The 22,157-nt window shown below is 39.4% G+C and overlaps 1 protein-coding gene across 1 annotated transcript in view; it reads right to left on the bottom strand.

The window, feature by feature from the left end:
• The window catches only part of BRF1 (BRF1 general transcription factor IIIB subunit), a 173,764-nt gene that overhangs the window by 95,408 nt on the left and 56,199 nt on the right, over window positions 1-22,157 (bottom strand). The window contains exons 4-5 of the mRNA XM_071426280.1: window positions 9,029-9,060; window positions 113-185 (exon numbers count right to left, since the gene is read on the bottom strand). Coding sequence (XP_071282381.1) covers window positions 113-185; window positions 9,029-9,060 — 105 coding nt within the window. The remainder of the gene's footprint in view (window positions 1-112; window positions 186-9,028; window positions 9,061-22,157) is intronic.

Raw genomic sequence — 22,157 nt, 5'->3', positions numbered from 1 at the left:
TGAGTATTAATATACAATACTGTGTATATATACATACATACATATTTCTTTTCAAGTAACCATAGGAATAAAAGATTCAAATAGTCAAAAGTCATATCATTGAAAAAAATACCTATGGCTGGAGCATTTATGCAGAGTTCTCTGGCCAACACAAGGAAGGTTTTTCCCAGCACATAGACATTCACCTATTAAAAGACAAAAAAAGCATTATGTAGATCATAAACCACAAATGTTTTTAATAGAACATTTATATGGAAAGGAGAAAACCTCAACTTTCAAAATCTTAACCTGTTTAAAAAAAATTCAAGTTATACAAGCAATATTCATATGTACAGGATAATACTCAGTGCCTGTCAAAATCTGCACAAATTAGCATTGTAAATCAAAGCATAAGTTTATATTGAAAAAATTATAAAAAGTTGTTCATCATGCTCTTCAGTGGGCTCAGTGCTGCCTCTGTAGTACACTTTTTCAGTTGTCACATTACATCATAAGGTATTAAGAAGACTTCAATGTAATATCAGTATATATAAAGTTTCATTTATCTTGCACCATTACAAAACCTGAGCAAGTACAAGTCAGTACAAATTGCAGTTCTGCACCATCTGTAGTGGCATAATTAAGTATTGCACAAGCACACACCAAACTTTTCACCAAATCAAGGAGTGGTGCTACATGCCCCAAGGGTTGTCTGTCAGATCTTGCTGTTTGGATATTGCCTCAGATCGCATTAAAAACATTAAGAAGAAAACAAAAAACAACACAAAAAATAATCAGAAAAGCCCTAAACCACACCAAACCTGCTCAGGCACCAGGGACAGAGCTCTGCTCCCATCCCCTCCTTCACTGCTGCACCCAGGAGGATGCAAACTGAGGGTAGGAGTTACTCTTCATACTCCAATTTGCAATTTATAGCACAGACAGCCATATTTGTATTTTACAAGTCTGAGGAAGTTTTCTTTCTCTATCTTAAGTTGTGTTTTTGTGGTCAGCAAGAAAGGCAGGATGCACTCCAGTTCCCAATCAGTCTCAAACATTCCCACGGAGCTCCATGAACACCTTGCTTCCCCCAAGGCATATGTAAAGGTCAAGGTTAGAATACAAAACTCCATCCTCCTACAAGGTTTTGGGGCTGTTTTGAACAATGGTATATACTCTGTTGCTTTTATGGAACAAAACTGCCCCTCTCTTTCCTATGCCTGGGTAGTGAAGTGTTTACTTAGCAGCCAATTACACAACTGAGTGATGATTATGGCACAAGCTTATGGAATTAAAAAAATATTGCTCTTTCCATTTCATCAAAGAGCTTTGCCAACATCAGGTTAAAAGCAGACTTTCCTCCCAAGTGTATAGATGGTTCTACCAGCCTAGCTAAAATATATCTATCTATCTCAACAACAACCAAACCCCCAAACAACTGACATATTTTCACCTAGCCCTTCAAAATGTTTATGTGAAAATGTTCTTAATGTGTATTTTTCTCAAATATATTTTACAAATCAGAACTTAGAACTTCAAAGATATCGTCGGAATGATCACATATCCTGAAAGTGACTGTGCTATCAATTATACATGAGATGATGGTAATCCGTTCCATATTTAGTGAGAAATGAGTGTATTTCATGCTGTGTCTGACCAATGGTTGGAGTGGCCTACAAGATGCAAAAATATAGCCTTAAGTTTCACTGCCCTTTTTCTTCCTGAAACAGCAGACAACATAGAAACACTACTCTAGGGGAAGGAAAAGTGCAAAATATACCCTCTGAATGAGAAGTCTATTTTCTAGGAAATAAGTTATCAAATTTTATGCAGAAAAAAATCCACACCTACAGAATCTGGCAATTGATCCTGGAGCCTGAGAGTGTGTGACTTTCCATGAGCCACTGAGACAGAACAGATATCACTAAAGCAAAATGTCTGCAGCGTTTCAGCTGGCTTTAGATTCACTGCAAGCTCAAAAAGGGTTGTTTTGACCTTTTGTCTAAAAAATATTAACATAAAGAATGAGTGTTTGGCTGTAATTTCAGCCTTCTAAGCTGGCAGACCAAGTTACTATAAATCTTGAACCTCATCACTTAGATCTTGTTCTGCAAGGACGATTTCACTGCACAAATCAATAAAGCTACTTCAGTGGAGCCAAGTACATATGATGTTTCCATTAGAGGCTTCACAAACTCAACCAGTTCTCTCATATTAGTCTAGGGAAAAAAAAGAACATAAAATTCTAATCCAAACAAGTCTTTTTTCCTTCCAGCCTTTTTCCTTGTCATGACATCCAAACACTTGATGGTTGTCACCATCAAACCCCGTCACTCCCTAAAACTCCTCCCAAGCAAACTTTCCATAAACCCAATAATAAAGAGCAAATAAATATGAAGAGGCATAAAGAAGCATGTATTTTTTTCTAGTGAAGTTCTAACAATCAAAGTGATTTCCAAATTAAATCTAAAGCAAAGACAAATGAATAATAAATGTGCTCAAATACTATTTATCCTTCTTTCCTTGGACTAACTAAAAGTCTCCTGATCTATGGTTTATTTGAGAAGTAATGCACTTAAACCTAACCTGCTTTTCCACTTCACCCACATCATCAGTGTTTTGTGACTGACTTCAAGATGCAGGCAATGTATTTGCACAAAATAATAAATTAAAATAGAAATGGTAAATGAGGGAATTTCTTTCTTTTGCTCACAAGCCCATTTCTTTGTAGTTTCTGGTTACTACCTATTTAGAAAGAAAGCAAAATATACAGTACAGTCCATGTTCTGTATTGTTTTCCTCATGAAGCTCACATATTTTCAATGCCAGGGTCACAAAAAGAATCAGGAATATTTAATTGCTTCCAGTTTTTCTGGCAAATCAGTAGGAAAAATGACTTCAGGCCCTCTCAAACAATATGCTTCTCAACTTTGAAAGTTAACAGATACTCACAGGTTCTGGGGCACTTCTCATAAATGAAAAATTAAAGATGGCATAAAGTTCACTCAGAAATCTATAATGCCACTCAACTCCTGAAACATGATATTTAAGATCTCCTGGGTTTAGTGGAAGGTGGCCCTTTCACTAAAATTTTATTCCTCCATCACTGATTTCAGCTATTACTCACATGCACACACAGATCCCGTGACAGAAGAGATATGATATAAAATAGGCATTTAGAGAGGTCTTTCTTTACTCTCATCATTTGGTTTTTCTGCACTCCATTAAGCTTAGAAAATTAGGAGAATTAATTTAGAGGCCTACTTTAATTTCTAGTTCTTTCTTCATTAAGAACTTCTTATAAAAATTCATATACTCCAATCCATCAAAAGCCTAACGTTCCAAATTTAGAATCATATGACATTTGCATTTATAAAACCTAATTTTATATGAGTTCTTAGAATGGTGAATAAACAAAAATGCCCTTCTAAAAGGATGTCTCTGGCTTAAACTTGAATTGGTACAGCTTTAAAGCTTACCACATCAACTTCAGCCTCTTTTCCCCTTAATTTAAAAGGATCATACTGAAAAACAGTATTTCTCCAAACTCTCCCCAATCAAAACTATTGAAGTGAGACAATTGCTTTGTACACTTTCATACGACTTGTGCTCTTTTTTTGCAGATTTTCACCATCTATTAAAATTTAAATATAATTTAAAATTAAAACTTGATGTAATCACTAAGTTTAAGCATCAACACCCAATGCAAAAGAGGGGTGTCAACCTCTGCTAGAGGGGAGATTTTAAAATATCTGCATACCCTGATAGTTTTTACCATATTCTCTTACATTCAACTCATTTTTAACAGAGTAAGTTTACAAGCATGTGAACCCATCACAGATTTTTTTTAAATTAAAAGAAAAGGCAAAACAAAAAACCAAGTAGCTTCTTTAGCAGGAAGACATTTTTCAGACAAAGTATGTGCTCACCAAGGCACTGCAAAAACCTCTTTTTACAGGAGACCTTAAGATTGTCTAAGATGTTGTCCTTTACCAACAGTTAATTTCTGCTCTCATTATCAAACACATTATGTTAATTAAAAGGGGCATTTAGTGAAGGATTGGCTTCCAATTATTCAGTTACATCTTCACAACAAGATCCTTCTACTTGTTATGCTCTTTGCCCTTCACAGTATTTTTTGGAGACAGTCTTTTCATTTCACATCTGTCAGTCATCAGACACTGATTTCAAAGGGACACTTCCAGGGAGACTCTTTATCCTTTCATCATTTCCTCCTGCTTTCACATCATGCCTGATCTGTTCACAAATACAATATACTTCCACTTTCAGAAATAACAACAAACACCTCATTTCCGGTAACACAGGAATTCATCAGTCTAACACCTTCCAGAATTTTAAACTCTCCTGGGGAAACAGAGACTCTCCCATTCATACAGTTACCAGGTTACCAGGTCACGTTAACTTCTGGAGAGTAGCAAAAAATAAAGCTGCTACCATTGAATGGAAGTTTCTGTTGGACTGTAAGTTATAAAACAATAACCCCTCTACAAGCAATTTCCAAAAAGGCTTTTCAAGACCATAGTGTGGCATTCTGGCAGAGAACAACAAATGGTGACAGTGGTTAAGATATTCCTCTGGAAAGACAAAGACCGGGCAGTTGGAACACGATGAGAATTCACACTGTGAAACATCCATGGCTGCTTGCCTAAATAATTAAGCAAGCATGAAAAGCAAATGAGTTTTTAAGGAGAGTGTCTGTTGCTGGGGAAAGAGGCACCTGTGGTTATTTGATTCATTATTAACATTTCTAGTGTAGTAATGCCTGAAGGTCCCAAACAGGTTGTTTAAATTAACTCAATCAACAGCAATTTGCATAGGGGCAATAAAGGCAAATACAGTCAACATGTTAATAACTTTAAATGAACAAAGGGTATCAAAAACTGAAGCAAACCAGTACAGTCTTTAAAAGAATACTCTATTTTACCTTTCTCCATGCAGTAAACTGAAACATCCTAATTTTTTGGATCCATACTGCATTTAGAGCAGTCAAAAGGTAGCACACAAAAATACAAACAAGTACCAAACTCAGCTTGTCAGGCTGTCATTCAAAAGAGACACAAATCAAAACTAAGCAGCTTCCCTCTCATACTGGGCTTTAAAGCACTGCCTTCAGTCAGGGGACTCCAAAGGAGACTCTCCTCCTGCTAATCACATCCATGGCAGTCCTGGAGTTCCTCCTCCAATACCACAGCAGTACAATAAGCCATTATCAAACCATCTATGCAAGAAAGTCAGAGGGTAATAATTTGCAATAACCATAGAAGAGTCAGGGAGCCCAATGCTGCCTTTAGATTAAATAAATGAAAACAAGTGTTCAAAAGTAATCCACAATAAAAATCCTTCAAGACAAGCAAGAACCAGACAAACTGCAGATGAAGAAATAGGGGTGAGAGTTCTGTTCTGAAGTGGAAGAGAGACCAAGCAAGTACTAGTCCCTGATTTTCACTTCTTGGGCATCCCTCTTCCCTTACCTAGAACCACAGTGTAGTTCAGGTGGGAATGGATCTCATCAGGTCTCCAGCCCAACCTCCTGCTCCAAGCAGGCTCAGCCACAAGAACAGACCAGGTGGCTCTGGATCTTGAGAGCCTTGATGGATAAAAACTTCAAAACTGCTCTAAATGACCTGTTTCCACACTTGGCTGTCCTCACAGTGAAAAACCTTTTCTTGATATCAAGTAGAAACATCCTATTTTAATTAATTATATCCATTGCTGGTAATTTTCCTGCTGCACACTCCTATAAAGAGCCTGGCTCTTCAGATGTCTGAGATCTCTTCAGTGAACACCAGCCCTGTTTAATAACAGGACACACCACAAGGCATGCTAAAAATTATATTCTACTAGGCTGAAACTGGGGATCAGAGCAATGCCAAACCCTTCCCCAAAGCCTTCTGCGACCCCATTGCAAAGACCACGACACTGGAGATGACAAGAGACTAAAAAAACCCCAGCCATTTCTGAGGATGTGAAAGGCAGCCTTTCACCACACTGAGATGAAACTTCAGCCAAACAGTTCTCCAGGTGCAAGGAATGGGATGCTTGGAAAGATGGGAGAAAACCTAAACTGTTCAGAACTTGGCCAAGGCTAGACAGGCTTTGCAGCTCTCCTAAACAAGCCAGGCCTGTTGCTTACATTGGACTAACAAAAAAGCAAACAAAAGGCCTGATTGCAGACCTCTCTAAGGACTATATTTGCAAGTAAAATGCAGGATCTGAAAATATAAGCAAGTACTTTCCCTGTCCTTCCAACTCAATCAACAAGCAGCACGACTGCTCGGCACAAGGAAGGCGCCTGATTTGTAGCAGGGCTCTGGACATTTTCAGATCATTTCTGATCCTGCTTTGAAGTCCAAATGTATCAGAGGCATTCTAGATCCAACAACACTTTCAACAGGAGATTTCCAAGATGTAAGATGTATTTTACATGAAGATAAAACACCCAAGGAAATTGCCTTTCCAATTAAAAAAAAAAAAAAGACAAAAAAAAAAAGAAAAAAAGACTTTTTGTCTTTTCCCAAGATGGCAGCAATTTTGAAGCTCCAAAAATTCTTATGAAAATGCAGCAGTTCCCCAGTGGAACAAGACAAACTCCCACATCTCAGTCATCAGCATAAGAGGAAAACTGATATGACTTTTTAAACAGACTGCCATTAACAGTAAAAATTAGTCTCCTCTATTGCTAAGTTTTAGCAGCACAATACTATCCTAAAAGCACATTACACTGTAGGGGACTTTTTTAAAATTATATTTTATTTTTATTTTTTTATATTTTTAAGTCCCAAAGTAATTCAAGAAAGACAGGAAGAGGGGTTGTACAACAAGCACAAACCATAGCCTAAGAGGGCATTCTTAGAATTAATTCTACCACTTTTTTTCTAAAGAGCAGCAAGAGAAAAAGAATATAATATATATCATTAAACAAATACTGAGTTGTAGGGAACAGCAGATTCAGGACTTGGTTAAATGGTGGACATGGTGGTGGTTGATGGCTGGAGTTGGTGATCTTGGAGGTCTTTTGATTCTATGATTATTTCACCCTCAAATGCACTGAAACCTATTTCAGGGTGCTCAATAATTCAGTCAGCAGCCTCCATGGAGACAATCTGTAAGGATGTTTCATGTGGTGACTTTCTTACAAAATTCCTGCAGCCAGATGACAAAGGGCCCTGCAGGTCCCTCACCTCCCACTGCAACTGAGCTGCAGAAACATCCTTCCAGATTGTCTCCATCAGGAACATTCTGAAGAAAAAACTCAGCATATCTCAGCATTCACGATTAGTTTCTAAGCCAGAGTTGGTGCAGGTCAGCAGTAGCTCATTTTTTAGACTTCAGATGTGATTTTTTTGTGATATAAAATCAACACCTTTCTCATCTCACTAAGAAAAACAGTTACCTGGACCACTTATGAGAAATCTTGTACAGATGAGTATGAACAAATTAAGTAGTTTGGAAAGTAACTTGCTGCTACCACTACTACTGCTGCTCTGAACTCTTCTTCCTTAAGAACATTTATAGCCCAACTTCAGGATAGCAGAGTAGGCCTTGAAAAAAAGAGGCTCTTCAAAGTAAAATAGTACCATCTAATGAACTATTTTTAAAAAACTAATTCTTTTATAGGTTTTGTGGGCAAAGACTTATCTAAAGCAGAATGTACTGAATGTACTGAAATTTACTGCCTGGGCCACAAATGTTTTGCTACCAAGGTGGCTTGGGTGGGTTTTTTTGTTGGTTTTTTTTTTGGCTCGATTTGTAGTTGTGGTTTTCTGTGTGGTTTGTGGTTTTGCTTGTTTGATTTTTTTTTTTAAACAGACTTGTGAAGAAGGAAAAAAAACATCAAGCTAGAACCTGAAAAACTCATTTATGTATTCTTAAACAGGACTTTCTGGATAGGTAGAGTTAACAATAACATTCAACATTCCTGTTTGCTCAGATTCACCTTAAAGAAGCCATAAAGTAGAGCTCATCAGAAGACACAGAAGACAGTTAAATGCAAATCAAGACACTGAAATCTTGGATTTTTCTCTTTCAGGGGTTGATTATTTCCCTACTACTCATATATTTCTGTCTCTCCCATCTCCTCAGTTACCTCTCTTTAACCTTTTGGTCCCCTATTAGTCCCATCTCAGAATCTTTTCTGGCTGGAATGCACAGAGGGGAGAAGACAAATCAATTTTTCTTGTCTGTTTCTGCTGACAATACATTTTTCTTTTTCTTCTTACAGATACAATATCTCTTCTTCTAGTTCACATTGTGACTGTTCTTCATATTACTGTGATCATTCTATTTCAAAACCATCACCATGAAAAATTACCTGTGTTTAGAAGGAAAACAAACCTTCATTCTACACATGCACTGTTTGGTCGTGAGCAATCAAAATAATTCAATCAGAGTTTAGAAAAGAGAAGAAAGTTACTAAATTTCAGAATTAAAGATGCATTTGATTATTGCAATTCCAGCAGATTGCTTCAAGCAATAAATAGTCTTCAGAGGGATGCCATTTACCAAGACAGCTGGGAGGACAAAAATAGATGCAAGTAACCTACTCTCATTGTATGTAAAACAGTTGTAACAGAGAGAATGAGGGTAGGACAACATATGTCAGTAGAGCTCTCTATTTCTATTTCCATTTCTATTTCCACAGACAGAGCAAGTTCGTATTTCTCTCAAAATACATTTTATAAAACACAGTTCTGAAGTGCACGAATACGTTTATGCAGCATTACCTACCAAAAAGGTTATTTCTGTCGTCAACAACTGTTGTTTTAAAAATATGCAGCATCTGACCCTGTGCCACTGCAGTGACTCTGAATCCTGATGAAAGGATCATACCAACTCCTTCTACATTGTTTGCAGCATTAAGAGCAAAAAATTTTTCTGACATTTAATATTACTGGAAAATTACTCAGATTTCCAAACCCAGTGATTTTCCACTCAGATATTTTAAAGCAAAATTAAAACAAATTAAAAGTTTAAAAAATTAAACTTTAACAATTAATAAAAAAAGTCAAAATAAAAAAGGGTACAATACCTGAAGAAGGTCACTGAGGTCAAGTAACATGTCTGTGAAAGAAGTCAAGGAACATACATGCTTCTTGAATGTGACAGTATTTCTTAATTTCATTTCATTAGCCAGCCAAAGTAAAGGAAGAAATAAACCCAGGTTAACTGTTAAAGAAACCAAATATGGGTTAGGTCAATTCACCACTTATGCTAACAGCCAACATCCAGTTAATTGTTCAGCTGCCTACAACACCCTGCCAGCACCTGCTGAATGTACTGCTCAAGTTGACAGTAACAGAACGATCACAGTGGTGAGATGGTCTCAAAGAGCAAGCCAACAATCTGTGTGACCTACAACACTCACCACATCCTGCAGCCCAAGAAAGACCCAGGGGCAAGGGAGTCCTCTGCTCTGCTCAGACCCCACCCCAGCCTGGGATCCCAGCACAGGAAGGACACTGAACTGCTGGACAGAGTTCAGGGGAGGCCACCAAGATGATCAGAGGGATGGAGCAGCTCTGCTATGAGGAAAGGCTGAGATAATTTGGATTATTCAACTTGGAAAAGAGAAGGCTTTGGGATGACCGAATTGCTGCCTTCTGATACCTGAAAGGAGCCTACAAGAAAGATGGAGAAGAGCTTGTAGTGACAGGACAAGGGGGAGCGGCTTCAAACTGAGAGTAGGGTTAGGCTGGATATTGGGAATGAATTTGTTAGTGAGGGTGCTGAGGCCCTGGCACAGGTTACCCAGAGAAGCTGTGGATGCTCCATCCCTATATGTGTTCAAGGCCAGGCTGGATGGGGCTTGGAGCAACCTGGACTAGTGGAAGGTGTCCCTGCACAAGGCAGGGGGTGGAACTGGATGACCTTTAACTCCAACTCAGGCCATTCTATTATTCTATGATAACTAAAACCAGTAATAGCATCAAGATAGAACACCCTTATTACACCTAAATATAACATATCATCAGTCTCCTATGCCAGCTTAAGAGCCCAGAAACACAGATGGAAGAGCAAACTAAGAAAACTGATATAAGTTTCTATGAGGTCAAAGATCTGGGAAGGGAAAGCTGCTTTGGCTGCTCCCTTCTCCACCCAAGCAAATCCTGTGTTACCTTTCAGTTTTCACTCCCTTCATGATATCCTGTGCTGCTGCAAAATATTAGGCCACCATCTACTCATTATGGGCACACTTGGAAAACATAATAGTTAAAAACAAGCCAAACCACTACAAATTTCCATGAGATTTAACTGAAAGCAAGCACACTTATGGCTGCATTGTCTAAACATTGTCCAAAACAGAGGAGGAAAAAGTAAAAGAAAGCACCATGAAGCCCAAGGTGCAAAGGTAGCCCTTTTGCTGCTGTTAATGAGCACATGCTGGATATCCTATCAGCTACTCAGGTGTGGCTCACATGTTGTAAAAGGGTTTTATCATTAAAAGGAGTGTCAAGGTAAAGTGTGAGAGAAGGGGAGAGAGTGAGACACGCAAAGAAAAAATGTATGCAGGGCTGTGTGTGAGTTTTTGCATGCAGCAATGTGCTAAGAAATCCAGCATTAAATAAAATGCAAGGACACCAGTGTAGTTTGGTGCATGTTGTGGTAATATTAGTGTATTAGTGAATGTTCTTCAAGTAATCCAGGGTAATACATTTCTCCTAAACATTATCAGCTGTGTAAAGAGAGTAATTCAGATAACGTAATCAGTTTATACATAAACATTTTCCTTGCAAAGAACTTTTATCCTTGAGCATTTCTACCCTTAGTTTGCATTTGAAATTGTATGAATGTACTCCAAATTTGTTACAAAATTTAATACATTATGCTAATATTATTTGGTGGAAATTAATTTCCACATTAAAAACCACAGCAATGCTGGGTAGTTAATTAGCTGAAAATCCACTATGGCTCTGAAAAAAAAAAATCAGAAATCCATTATAGGTAGTATTATGCAAGACATTACATTAATCTGAAATTTTAACACAGTAAGGAAACTGCTAACAAAAACCATCTGTAAAATACACAGCTTAGAAATCTACACAGAGCAATACTGAATTCAGTGCAAATTTTTTGTAAAAGTGAAAAAAGAGAAAATGGAAAGACGTTAGCAATGCAATTGCCAAGGAACCATAATAATTGTCAGCTCATCAAACAGATCTAGGAAGAAATCACTATGCCAATTTCATGCTCAAGAAATATTCTAAGTCTGAAAATGTTCCCAGCTCATTATTGACTTAAAGTGCCTGATTATTCTATGCCCACCCTGAGATACTGGCCCCAATGAGACAAACCAAAATTATTACTCATATCTGATAGATCTCACCACCACATTTTAGGAGGGAAGAAAACTCTGAAACACCAAAAGAAATGCGTCTCATAGGTTATTGAGGCAGCTTATAGGTTATTGAAGTGAACAACTGAGTGGTCCTAGAGCATGGCTGCTGTCACTGGAGACAGAAGAGGAGCTGGAAGGAGCATCAGTGCCAAATGCTAATTCAGATTTTACATGAGCCAGTGAGGTGCTTTTCTAACCCAGTCATTTCACTTACAGTCATGAAATCTGCATACCAGAGTATTCTTCAACCTCCTCAAACTGTTGAACACACTTTGGTAGAAAATCTAAACTTACTAACACATTACAAATGCTGAGGCTTTATTACTCCAACGAAAACAAACCCACCTTTTTATGCATTTATAATGACACAAGATCAGAGCTAAGGATTGGGAAATTCACAAACAGGATTCAGGCAATTCTGAATCAATTTAGAGCTACACTATAGATGCTTTAACATACAGTTCCCTTGCAACTTAGAGAAGTTAGTTCAAATGTCCACCAAAATTGTAAGCAAAGGTCACAATAAAAATGTGGTGCTTCTGGATTTCATTTAAGGTAGCCCCCAGCATTCTCTCTCCCTGATTAGATGTGCAGCTACTACAGCAAAGCAAAAGGGGAAACTTGAGTCATGCAGTAGCACTGGGCTGGCCTTTACTATGAACATTGTGGGCACGATTATCAGCAGGAAGTGGTTGTAAAAACAGGCTGTTGTTTTCAAACTCCTTTTCAGAGCTGGAACAGTCCAGGAGAACATACAACAACAGCTGAAACCAGCAGATAATACTTAATATGTATTCAAAAATTATACAATCGTAATACAAATGTTTTCTTTGAGGCTGGAAGAAAACAATGATCATTTTACATATGGAGACTGCTACCCACATGGAAAAGCTCCTGAAGGGATGGAAAGCTACTGGTACTGTGGATATACCCATGCAAAAAACAGGGCACAAGGGGACTTAGGTTATAAATGTGCCCAAGTTAAAACAAATAAATGGAAAAGAAAAAGCATTAACAGTTTAAACTACTTTTCCTTTGCTATTAAGTCTTTAGGCAAGTTTCACCATGGTATGCAACTGTCTGTCCTTCACTAGAAATGTCTAAATCAAGATAAATCTAAAGACATAATTTCAAAAAATTAAATTGAAGGGAATCCTTTGGGCAACATGATGCAAAAGGTCAGACTGAGTGGCCAAAATGTTCCTTTTCTGCCTTTATAATGTGGATAATATGAGAACTCCATGATTCACAGCAATAATGATCTCATTCTCAGCACCAGAGGAAACAAAAGTTCATGAAGAAATGAATAGTACCGGAAACCTAAAACCCAAAATACCAAAACAAGCATGCATTTGTACTTCAGAGAGACCTACATTTTACATATTCCAGCAATCCTAAAGTACTTGTGCAGCAAAATCCCCCTGATTTTCAATAATAACATCTAGCAGGAAGCAAATCTGCCATTTGCAGGAATAAATTGTGCAAGATGCTGTTAAAATAACAACTATCATTTACAATACAGTTGTTACCCTTCCTAAAGAAATCTTTAAAAAATTAAAATCTTTAGTGTCTGACAATCTACAATAATCAGGAAATCTTCAGATTATTCCATGCTACTGTTCCAAAGTTCCTCCACTGAGTAGCATGTTGGATCTGGGAGACACAGGCCAGTATTAAGAATCAGGGAGAAGACAAAGGGTCTAGCATTTATTTTAGTTAGTTAGTTAGTTAGTTAGTTTTTGTAAATTACCCTTGGACCATTTTTGACTTATTTTTACAAGCTTACTACAAAAGCAGCCATACCATGGAAGGAGGACTGGTGTCAAGGAACTGTGACTGCAAGCCTCTCAGGAGAAATCTGACATCCATAAAAGTCCTGCTGACTGTAATAAAGTGTCACCTTTATTCAACTTAAACTAAAATGCTTTCTGTTTCTCACAAAAACTAAAACTAGATCCATTAAACATATAAAATATTTAAACATAATCTCACTTTCTGTACTCAACAGCAGCAATTCAGCTGGTTGCAAATAAAAAAGTGAAGCCTAATAGGAACCATGTCTGAAAAGTAAAATAAAAAAAAGTCTGAATATTACAACAAAATTTTCTCAAGTTCTTAACAAAAAGAAATATTTTCAATTTCAGTGTCAGGGTTCTGGATAAACTACATAACAAATGGGAACTTCCCAGAAGCACTTTCTTCAACAAACACACGGAGAAAAGACAAAAGGGAGTCTGAACACAAAGTGGGGTGATACCAGGGTGAAAATCTAGTGACAGCACTTGTCTGGCCCAGAACCCAGTTTCCAACCTTTCAGATCAACACCCAATTCACAACCTCCCCTTTCCATAATTTCATACACCATATGATTTCTGATTATGACTTGTCATGATTATACCTCTGCTGCTTTACAAACTTTCACCATTTTAATTAGCCATTAATTGAGAATGACTGACAATGCTAATTGTTTAAAGTAAACATTTCTCTTTCCAATGACACCGAACTAAAACAATTAGAAAATAATACCCAACTCAATTCTTTTGTAGAAAACTCATTTCTGACAACTCTAATGAAAGTTTTGCCTCAAGGCTGAATTCCCACAGAGCCAGCTTCCAAAATTTCTTCAGTCTCCAATTTTGCCTGTGCAAAGAAGTCCACACAGCACAGGCTGCACTTGAGTACACAAATAAAAACAGCACTTAACAAATGAAACTGCTAAGCACAAATGCTGTTTTTATAAAAAGCAATCTTTATTTATGTGTAGATTAATGCATGATAAAAAAAGAACTGCTTTTTGGTCTGAGGGCTTTTTTTCTTCTTTGCACACAGCTGTATGACTGTGCTTCCTAAAAGTGTATTGCTCCAAATTCTGCACTCTAAAATCCCCAATTTGAAAACAAAAACTCCTTCCCCATGTCTACCAGGATGTTTCTGCAGCAGTTCTCTTCCAGCACGTGCAGCCTCACTGCCTTCACAGCCAAGGCAGAGTCAGCAGCAGGAATTCAGCATCGTGCCAGCACCAGGCACATCAAAGGCATCTGGGGCTGCATTCAGCCTGCCTGACCCCGTGGCATTGACTGGAGGGTTACAAGGGGGCCTTTCTGGCCCACCTAAGACCTGAAGAGCCTTTGACACCAGGTCTCCCCACCTGCCTCTCCAGCAGCTGCAGACAGGAGGGATCCAAGCCTGAGAGCTACATCAGCCTTCAGACTCCAACACACGCACAGTTCACTCTTTCCTAAATTAATGCTGCAGCTTTTCTTTCTCAATAATTGTCTTCAGAGTCATTGCCATTTAGAGGAACATTTTTCAAAGCACCCAGGCTGGCTGAATATATGCAGGGAGCATTCAGCACTTCTGATAATGCTGCCCTTGGAGAACGTGGTCTCCAAAGGACAGGGGCTAAGCTGTGCTCCCAGTGTTACTGACTTCAAGTGAAAAAACCTGCTTTGTGGGGTAGTGCCAAGTATTTACACAGTCACATGTATATTTTTAATAGTCACATATACACTTACAGCACAGTGCAACACAACGGAAAAAAAGAAAGTAAAAACTATATTTCTTGTCTCAGAATGCTTGTACAGTCCACTTGCAATTACACAGGGTATCAAAGGGATAAAATATGCAAAGAATATCCATACTAAGCCCCTGAAAGATAATCTAGTTAGTATATTTGCTTAGGGCAAAGAAAATTTAGGCACAGAATGAAAATGTAAATATTAATTTAAAAGTTCTGAGAGACATGAGGTTAATCTTCAACTTGAATGATGTGGCCATGTATAAATAACAGTTGGCTATATTCAAACAACAAAAAGTCTCCAAACAAGAAAGAGAGACCCCATCCCCTGAACAGTAAATTGAACAAGCACTGGCAAGGGAAAACAAGAGAGGTTGCTAGGAGAAGCAAGGTTTAAGGAAGAACTTGAAAGAGCAGGGTTGGCAGATGAGAATGGGAGAGAGGCAGCAGGAAAGGAGCAAAGCTCAAGCTGCAAGGGGAAAAATAAACCAGAATAAATTGTAAAATCACTGCAGAAAACACACGCAGGTATGAAAGTGCACAGTCCAAAAATCTGCACAGAGTGACAATTTGATAATAAAGTGGGCTTTTACAAAGAAGCTGGGAAGGAGGACATTGATAGTAAAGATTTAAGTAAATGTAAAGGAGTTCAGTTCTCTCTCTTTTCTGTGTGTACAAAGTCTATAAAGGTTATGACTCTTGTACCAACAGTGAAAGAAGAGCTCCAAAGAAGTCAGAGGTGCAGACTTAGAAGAACTATTCTGAGATGGCTCTCAAGTATTCAGCACAGCAGCAGTGCACACATTTGGAAACGTGAAGCAGCTGGCCCAGAGAAGCAGCAGAGGAAAATCACTGCCTGCTCAGAGGGGGCACAGGAAAACCAGCAAAGTCATCAGCCTGACACTCTGCTTTTTCAGAAAACTCCAAATGCAAGGGTTTGGAAAGATGTAAAAGTATGAAAAAATAAAAAAAAAATCTGCCATAACTGTCTTGATTGCAGCTCATTACCATCCCCTCCCCATGGCTGCAATTTGTGCAGCAACCTGGCATACCAGCCAAAGGAACTGTCTGAAATTAAGAGTCTTGTCTTTTTGCCTGTTTTCAGCTGGATTAACTCCCCAGCTCACACATAACTGCATCAACACCTGGGCTGATAGAAGGCAGGGGATAGAAGGGAGGACTGAGAAAGCAAGGCCAAAGCAAGATAACTTCTTTCTGAGGCTGTGCCAGCTCACAATGGCTTAACACATTCTCCAGAACTGGAGCCTGAGACAATCCCTCTGTCACCCATCCTGCCTTCTCAAATTTCTCTTTAAAGTTTGCACAGTTTTTCCCAGCTTGCTCCAAAACACAAAGACCTACCTTATCTGAAAGAGAAGCCTTAAAACAAGTAAGGAGGAAAAACAAGTAAGCAGTTACTGCAGGGTAACTGCTTTATAGCAACCCAAAATGTTACAAACTGATAAAACCTCCCTTGTTTTAAGTACAAACACCGTTCCTGTGTCAGAGTTGTCACAGTACCCCTCTGGTTTTACCCCAGTAAGCCCTCACCTATACCTCTTTAAAAAGCAGCATTACAGTGCTCAATTAAATCAGAGTAAAACCAAATTCTGTGGACACAGAATGTTTTACATTTCCCACGCCAGAAGCCAAGTGTCACATCTTAGCTTTCATACCCACACTGAGGCAAATGCACTGGTATTAAGAGCTCCTGGGTGAATTATCTCAGCAGACCTTTGCTGGGATGGGAGCATGGCAGCTGTTGTCCCTGCACTGGGACACACACACACAAACTCAGATGCTGCTTTTCTGCCAGGATCAGTGGAGTTGATTTATCCAGGCATAGGCATGATCTAATATCATACACATAAAACACTGCCACTCATTTAGCAAAAAATAAAAAAAAAAAATCTGACACTAGAGCCTTTGTTTTAAGAGAAAATACAGCTTCAAAAGGAATTAATTGCATCCTTGCCCTTCCAAGGCTGCTGGCTCTTTAATGGCCTTTGGTGGGAAGTACAACAATGGGATGTGTTAAATTTCCCACTCTCAAAGGCCTTTAGAGAACCATCATATATCACATAACACAATGACAAACCCTTCTCCACCAGATGATCACAGGCACACACCTGCAGAAACCTTTCATTACCTGAACTGCACCAAAGGGAGCCCTTGTGTTCTGGAAGTGGGCACCACAGGAATACCTTTCCCCCCCACGGTGTATTCCTGCAGGTCAGGAAACCTCACCCTGCTCACCTGGGCAGGTGGAAGAGCTCTCTGCCTTCCCACCCTCCCTCACACCCAGAGCACTCCACTGGGAAATGTCAGGTGCCATGGCTCCATGCATGGGTGGAGCAATGCTTCCTCAGATGCTGCCAAACTGTTAATTACTATTCTTGCAGTAATCAAAGTTTGATTAGAGGCATTACAGTAACTCACAGCAACTTCCCCAATCATCTGTGTTTCTTACAGAACTTGAACTCAGCATGGAAATGGAAACAGCTCTCAGGACAAGCTCACCAGCAGTGCTTGGAAGTCAGGACAACACCCCACTCTTAGAGTGGCTGAACTCCTCAAAGCAGCCTGGTTTAGCTATTATCAATAAAATGAATACAAATACATGAGGCTGAACTGATGCACTGCATTGGTGGGTTGAAAATTCCTCAGCCCATGCTTTCACCTTAAGAAATGCCTACACTGAACCTAAAAAAAGATTCCTGCACGCTCACTGTAGCAGAAAACCACGTAAGTCATGGCAGCACTGAGGTTTGCTGAATTTGGTTTGTATTACAGAGCTGCCTTATGGTTCATAAATAGCAGCATATCCCAAATGAGTTACTAATAAAGCTTTTCCCCAAATTATATAATAATGTATCTTGCCCTTTAGAGTACCACTAGAGGAGTGTTCAGGGGAGGTTTATTGGGCAACAGGAGAGGAGAAAACTCAAATTACCTCCAGCATATCTTGGGAAATGATAACAGACAGAAGCACTGAGTTAGCACTCAGTCTGAAGTTACCAACCTATGGACAAGATGCAATACACAAACACGTCCTCACTTCTACTTCCCAGCAATGCACAAGTGAGACACTGCCTTTAGCTGTCACTGCCAGGGTAAGAAGATACTTTCACTGATACTTTCTGTTCAGCCCAACTGAGCAAAGCTCAGTAAGAACTATAAAAAACCTAAAAAGAACTGCAACAGCTTTTCTAACTTTCAAAATACCAAATACCAATTTAAAACACCTTTCAGGGCTAGGGAAAAGTGATGCATCATACTTTGAAATGAATACAATTCTCAACATGACACATTCTCTTCAAGGACCTAATATACTGGATTTTAAAGTTAAAACAAATTTATGTCTCAAAAGCTTCTCTCTGGAACAAGATTAAATTTGGTCCTTGAACCAGCATAATAGAGCAGGTGGAGGGAGGAGTTTGCATATCTGAGATTTTAAAGGCAGCTAACTTTTCAGAGAGTTAAATTACAAGAATAAATCTTTGAGGTGATCTATTAAGCAGGGAAAATACAGTCACAGGCATTTGATACACTTCGTATTTTATCTACACAAAAGGATGGGAAACAAATGCTTCCCTTTGGGAATCTATCTTTCCCAAGAAATTGAAAGGCACAACCCAGAGGGACTCTTGGCTGTGCCTCAGGACTCTGGATTTCTGTTTCCATTTTTGCCACTGCCCGACAAAAAACATTCAATCCTTTATAATGTTTTTGTAATGAAGATAACAGCTTCCCCTTCCTTGGTAAAATGCTCTGAAATATCCTGATTATCTATCTACTATAATAGTCTACTATTTTGACTCTGGGGTCCCCAAGTCTCCCCAAAAGGTCACAGAAACAAGCTTTCAAATGTATTTCAGCTATAATACCCCAGCAGGCGACTAACTTTATGGGCAAGAATTCTTTTTCAGACCAGCTCTCTGCCTTTGAAAGACCCAAGCTACAGCCTTTCTATGCAAATCAACAAAGAAATCTGTCCCCCTGTGCAAAACATGCAAAAGGGTCTAACAGCTAAGAGACATCCTGGACTTCTTACAATAAAGAGATATCACAGATTCAGTCACTCCTTTCAAGTAAGACAGTCCTAATTTTCATGCTTCTATTATCCAACACACATAGCTAAGCACCTCCTACAATAACTTTAAAATCCTTTATTCAGTTTAATATTTAATTCGATTTTGCATCAATTTGCTCTAAAATCACTTTGTGAGCACACATATCAATTTTCAGTGTTAAAAAAAAAAAGATTAAGTGAGTGTCAACTCCTTTGTTATTGGCTACACATCTTTAAGAAGGAATCATTAAGGATAAAGGAAAACTCTTCACTGGGGCAAGGTGTGTGGGGAGAACGGAGGGTAGGAAGGGGACAGAATACCCCCACTCATATCCTACTGAAAACTTGGGTATTCACTAAGCAATCTGGTACAATTCACTTGTCAAAGATATCGGAATTCTGTTGGCATTACTGTCAATATTTCCCTCACTTAGGTAGGAACTCTCAAAGCATCTCAAGACATTGTTGCACAGCATCAGTTAGTGAACATACTGAAGTTAATTTACTTGCAAATGGTATTTCCCATATTCTTAAAAGTTAACAACTTTCATTAAATAGCTTTAATCAAGCTGGAAAATAAGGTGTTTTCCTGAAGTGTCATTTTAAACTTTTATCCTTTTATTATCTTCTTTTGAACACTGCAGCAATGGCAAGCACTTATCTCACGTCTCTCTTACAGCACAGAGACTGCTCTGTCATTATCAGTTTTTAAGAAGCTGTAAACTTATCTCAGTGGCTGGAATTCTCCATGAGAGAAAGCAAAAAAAAAAAAGAAAAAAGTCAGTAATGATGTACATATCATCTGCCTCTGGGAAAATAAAAACTGCCAGTGATATGCTGGGAAAGATCTCCTTAGACGCCTTTCAGGGCGTCTTGCAGCAGTTTTATTGTAACCCAGCAGTGTGATTTCAAATAACATTATCCAGCAGGCTGATGGCAAGCTCCTAAAATACAGCTCTGCTCTGAACAACTGAGAATGCTATTGTGAGTCTCATGTTTACAGCTGCTCACTGATTGTGTCATATTTGCAAAGCTTTCGGAAAAAAAATGATAACTTTTTTCTCACCAGTGAGATTTATAAATTCAGCCTAGAATTTAGCTAACAAGCTCAGTGCAGAATTTGCTCCTCTTAGAAATTTTAACTAAAAATTCCAACATATTTAGACAATATACTTGGAAAAGTATAGTCTAGCATCTTAGAAAAATTAAACACAAAGCAATATGTACAACAGGGCTCCTACATTATGGGAGGCAGCAGTAAGAGGTATAGATGCACACAGGACACAAAAATATCTACATCTTGATGAACAAGTCATTTTGCTTCCCTTCTATGCCTCAGTTTCTCCAATCAGAAAATGAGAATACTGACCTTCTCCATAAAACAATATAAATTCTACACCTCCACCAACAGGACCCTCAGCTGGGAGGAGGCAAACTGGAATTACAGTCCTACTGCCACAACTGTTTATGCATTAGGTCAAGAGAATAAGATATAATTAATACATTTGTAAAAAAAGAAACACACAGGAGTAACCTTAGAGAAAGAAGCTGAACTAGGTATACCCACCCCCTCTTTAAGTTTGGCCATTCACCTACAAAAGATTCCACTTGTTTGACTTTCTCCTGGCCTCACAATTCCCATGTTTCAGATTGCACAGCAGCAACAGCCTCAAAAGGACAATGGGCAGTGTTCAGCCCTGACTCCCCTCTCAGCTTTTAACTCCCTTTACAGATGTGAATCTGGGGTTAGTGCAAGCCAGGAACAGGTTTTAGTCACAAGTACTTTAAAAAAACCTGAAATTATATCAATGAGCACCTGCTGTGTTGCCCATCAGAAGACAGACAGCTCCAGACTCTGAGCAAAGAGAAATTCTCCAAGCAGAGCACCAACCAAAAAAACCTGCTCTGTGCAGAGACACAGCTCAGCTGCACCCCTGTGCAAAGTGTCACCTACCCATGAGTTCCACATGGCCCCAGCCAACACCAGCTCAGGGACACTGGCACTGCAATGGGAGCTGCTCACTGTGACTTCAGCAAAGCTGAACACATGGTCTGCCACAGTGCTCCTAAAGCCAAGGGGCTGAGACATCATGGCCTGGCTTGCTGGCCTGGGCAAGCATTAAATTGGCTGCACTGCCAGGTTTGAAGGGCTGTGGTTAATAGAACAAAGTGCAATTAGCAGAGAGCTGCTGCAGGCAGCCCCTGGGGACAATGGTGTCTCCACCAGCAGTGAGACAGGGAGGCAGAGGCACCCCAGGCAGGAATGCAGATGGCACAGAGCTGGGAGCAGTCCTGCAGCACAGGGTGGGGCTGCACTCAGAGGGACTGTGGGCTCTCTCACTGCTCAGAGTGACCCCAAGAAAAGCTGGAAAGTCTCTTTTCCCAGCCCAGTGCTTGAAGAAGGAGTCAGGGCTCTCAATTTCTCAGTCTCAAGGTTGTTTATTGTTCCTTATTTATAAAATTCTTTCTCCTGCCCTGCTGAGGTCCCTCCAGCAGGGCAGTTCCAGGCACTCTGCCTGCCCCAGGGCAGTGTTATGTCTTTATACCAAAAACTACATGTACAATGTTTACAATTACTTTCCAATACCTATCACCTATGTTAGACAGTGAGCTTCTACTCTAAACCAATCCAAAAGTGCCAACATCACAGCAGAAGATGGAGGCCAAGAAGAAGAAGGAAGAAAGGCTGGATACACCCAGATCCCTCCATCTTGCCCTCTGAATCCCCATTCTAGAAAACCCCAAAATCTACTTTTTTTACCTTGTGATAAATTCACTATTATTCTACTTAATTTTTCGTGGCTTGCAGATCTTCATCTAAGGTTGGTCACTTGCTCCATGGGTCATAATCAAAACCACAGGGGCATCTTGGGCTCTGTGCCAGGGTCTCTGAGCCCCCTGGCAGGGTCTGGGCTGCTCAGGACAGCCAGAGGGATGTCCTGGGTCCTGACAAGGGACCTTAGAGGCTGAGGAACTGGGCTGACAGGAGCTGCATCTGTCTTCCAACTTCCTAAAAAGCCTCACACAAAGACAGAGTAACCCTTTGCTACAGTACTGGGGGGGGCTGAGCAGGGAAAGAAGAGCTGGCACAAAGGAGCTGCATGTCCCACAGAAAAGCTGAGCAGCAGCCAGCACTGGGCTCTTGCATTGAGAAAGGCCAAACAGGTACTGAGTTGTGTTAGCAAAAGTGCAGCCAGCAGTCCAGGGAAGTGGAAATTCCTCTCTACTGACTG

The sequence above is a fragment of the Agelaius tricolor genome, unplaced genomic scaffold, assembly GCF_023055355.1.
Source record: "Agelaius tricolor isolate 1412-34295 unplaced genomic scaffold, bAgeTri1.0.p SCAF_5, whole genome shotgun sequence".
NCBI classification, from domain to species: Eukaryota; Metazoa; Chordata; class Aves; order Passeriformes; family Icteridae; genus Agelaius; species Agelaius tricolor.
Note: the sequence above shows the minus strand (reverse complement) of the source record. Positions and strands in the feature narration are given on the sequence as shown.